Source organism: Acanthisitta chloris, unplaced genomic scaffold (genome assembly GCF_000695815.1).
Source record: "Acanthisitta chloris isolate BGI_N310 unplaced genomic scaffold, ASM69581v1 scaffold23526, whole genome shotgun sequence".
Lineage (NCBI taxonomy): Eukaryota > Metazoa > Chordata > Aves > Passeriformes > Acanthisittidae > Acanthisitta > Acanthisitta chloris.
In genome coordinates, this window is record NW_008680046.1 from 4385 (window position 1) to 7656 (window position 3272).

At 60.6% G+C, this 3272-nt stretch overlaps 1 protein-coding gene across 1 annotated transcript in view; it reads right to left on the reverse strand.

Moving 5' to 3' along the window:
* LOC103804942 (low-density lipoprotein receptor-related protein 4-like) overlaps nucleotides 1-3193 on the reverse strand; it is a gene marked incomplete at both ends in the record, with an annotated part of 5800 nt that extends 2607 nt beyond the window's left edge. The window contains 7 exons of the mRNA XM_009077577.1: nucleotides 263-427; nucleotides 497-698; nucleotides 989-1172; nucleotides 1401-1619; nucleotides 1975-2142; nucleotides 2790-2919; nucleotides 3002-3193. Of these exons, the coding sequence (XP_009075825.1) occupies nucleotides 263-427; nucleotides 497-698; nucleotides 989-1172; nucleotides 1401-1619; nucleotides 1975-2142; nucleotides 2790-2919; nucleotides 3002-3193 (1260 nt within the window). The remainder of the gene's footprint in view (nucleotides 1-262; nucleotides 428-496; nucleotides 699-988; nucleotides 1173-1400; nucleotides 1620-1974; nucleotides 2143-2789; nucleotides 2920-3001) is intronic.
* Nucleotides 3194-3272: the final 79 nt, after the last annotated feature.

Here is a 3272-nt window from a genome sequence, read left to right on the forward strand (position 1 = left end):
CATCAGGACCCGCCAGTGTTGCTGAGCATGAGTGACACCACACCATGCTCCAGAGGCTCAGACACAGCCCAGGTCAGGGCAGAATGGTGAGGCAGAGATGCTCCAAGAGAGCCAGAGACCTTTGGCCACAGAGGCTGCTGCCCAAGAACCACTGGGATGGGGTTACAGCTCCCAGCGGCTCCATACTCAGAGGAAAACAGGGCCGTGCAAGGTGGGAGACTCAGCAGAGCTGGCACAGCAGGGTTTGAGGCTCCCCAAGTACCTGGAGGCCATGGGGCTGCCCATGTCGCTTGAGCAGCACGGTCCTGTTCTTGCCGCTGGCCTTGTCCACCTGCTGCACAGACCATGTCTTCCTCTCCGACCAGTAGAGCTGCCCCTCGCACACAGCTGCCGCGAAGGGGCTCTGGATCCAGCCCAGCTTCAGGACCTGTCAAACAGCCATAAGCACCCACTCCGATCCCCATCGGGGCCCCATCACCAGTGCCCCACCACACACCTTCACACTGGTGCCATCTAGATGTGCAGAACTGATACTGCCCAGCTTCTCATCCAGCCAGAAGATTCTCTGGGTGGAGAGGTCGAGGGCGAGTGCTGTGGGCCAGCCCAGCCCCTGGGCCAGCAGCACATGCTGTCGACTCCCATCCATAGCGGCCTTCATGAGACGTGGGTGGGTCCCCACCTCTGACCAGTACAGCATCCTAGTGGGAAGAGATGTGCTGGCCCATGGACCTGACACAGCATCAAGTACCTGACACAGTATCAAGGCAAAGCAGAAAAGCAGCACGGAGCTTCCCATCCCATCAGGAACATGCTGAGAGCTCCATACAGGCCAGGGGCAGGTGCCCGGGTTCTTTCTTCCCCAGTCACACAACCCCAGGAATACCCAGGTGAGGCCATCTACCTCAGCCTGCCACCTGCCTTTCTGGAGGAAAATGGGGCAGGGCAGGGATGGCAAGGAGAGGCCCATATCACCTTGTCCCAGACTTACCCTGCCAGAGGCTGAAGCACCAGAGAGTGGGGCTGGTCCAGGTCTCCATCCATCACCACAGTGTACTCTGGTATCCCTTGCCAGGTGGCCCCCAAGCGAGTGGCCAGTACCTGCCCTGCTGCCCCATCTGTCCAGTACAGGTTCCTCCCAAGCCAGTCCACTGCTATACAGTCTGATCTGACTCCTGCAATGCATCCAAGATTCAGTAGCTGTGGGATGGCAGCTGCATGGCCCTCTGGCACAATGCTCCCAGCCCAGGTCCTCTCCATCCCAGGAACACTGGCTCTTCCCAACCTTGCTCCCCCTAGCACCTCTCCACACAAGGGGACACAGGCTGGCACCCCACTGCAACCTGGAGAGTGTGCAGTGACAGAGAAGCCAACCCTGCTAACCCCATGCTGCCACAGCCCACCTTTCACCAATGTGCCTTTCTTGCCCGAGTTGAGGTCCTGCCAGCGGATGCTCTCTGTAGCCAGGTCCATCCAGAAGACTTTTTTCTCCACCAAGTCATAGTCAAGTGAGAAGACAACTCGATCCTTGTCAGTGGCCAGCAGTACCTTCTCACGCCCACTCCGCAGACCATAGGACAACACCTCTGACTGCACAGCCACCAGCAACACGGGCTCTGGTCCTGGGGTAACACAGAGACACCCAGACCCTGCTCAGCACTAGTGGCCCCATGGCAACAGCACATGCAGGCAGGGAACTTGGCACTTGCAGGCACTGGGGCATGCTGGACTCAGCTCTACCACACAGCATGTTCCCAGATAATGCCGATGGATTTTCTGACCAGCCATGGGCTGGCAAACAGCAGCTCACAGCTGAGTGTGGCCTGGGAAGCAACATGGCAAAGGGGACAGGTACCATTCACAAGACTACAGAGTTCCCTGTGGGCAGCAGGCACAGGGGGAGAGGTACCCACCAGCTCCTAATGTACCCTAGAATGCCAGGGATCCTCAGAGCCGCTTGGCCATCCCAGGGCTTACCAGTGAGTTTGCAGAAGTGGCCATCAGGCTCCAGCAGATAGCCAGGGAGACAGCCACAGCTGTAGGACCCTGGGGCATTGAGGCACGTCTGGCTGCAGGCTCCTTTGCCCCATTCCGTGCACTCATCTATGTCCATGCAGGACAGACCATCCTCAGCAAGTCGATAGCCTGGGCCACACCAGCACCGCTGTGGGGAAAGGGTCCATCACCTTGGGGATGCATGAGGCTCCCTCCTACAGCTGGCCCAGGGTGTCATGGCATGGCAAGCCCCGGGCCCAGGGCTGCTGGCACTCACAGGGCCCTGGGGTGAGGGGTAGCAGAGATGAGCACAGGAATGCTGACAGGGCACAGAGCAGTTCCCCCCCTCGTCTGAGCCATCCACGCAGTGCTGCTGGCCGTCACACACCAGGGATGCATTCAGGCAGGCCCCCAGCCCACAGGGGTACTCTTGACTCCGGCAGGGAGCAGGCTGGCCTGCAGGGACATGTGGGGAAGGCTGCCCTGAGCCTCATCCACCAACTCCTTTTGCTCATTTGAGACAAATTTAGCCGATCCCAGAGGCTGCCCAGGGCTCACTGCAGCCACATCCAGAGCTGTGCCAATAGCCTGGCTTCAGGCTGTACTAATCCAAAGGCCACCAGCCCTACCGGGACAGCTACCCAGGGCCTGGAGCCACCACAGATGCTTGGAATAGGCAATGAACACGCAGGGTCTTTTACCCCAGCACAAACACATCTCCATCTCCCTCTGTGCTGGGCACCCATCAGCCACCCCCTGGTGAGACACAGAGGGGATAAAATCAGGGAGTTGCTCACAGTCAGCCTCGTCGCTGCCATCTGTGCAGTCAATCTCTCCATCACAGTGCCAGACATCAGGGATGCACTCACGGCCATGGGAGCAGCTCCACTGCCAGTCCCCACACAGCTCACCCTCCCTGGGACAGCCCTGCAAGGGCAGAGGGTGAACAGGGCTACCAGCTCAGGCGGGCACGAGCAGGGACAGGCCGTGTCTCCACCGCTTCACCCACCTGCTCGTCTGTTCCGTCCCCGCAGTCAGCAGCACCATCGCAGCGCCAGGCGTCTGGCACACACTCCCTGCTGTGGGGACACATCACCTCGCCCGCACGGCAGAGCAGCGGCCGGGGCACAGCACAGCCCTCCTCATCCGAGCCGTCCGGGCAGTCACGGTCACCATCGCAATGCAGGGCCAGGGCCACGCACTGCCCGCTCCGGCAGGGGAACTCGGCCGGGCCGCACTCCCTCGGCACTGCGGGCAGGGCAAGGGCTGAGCGGCGGCAC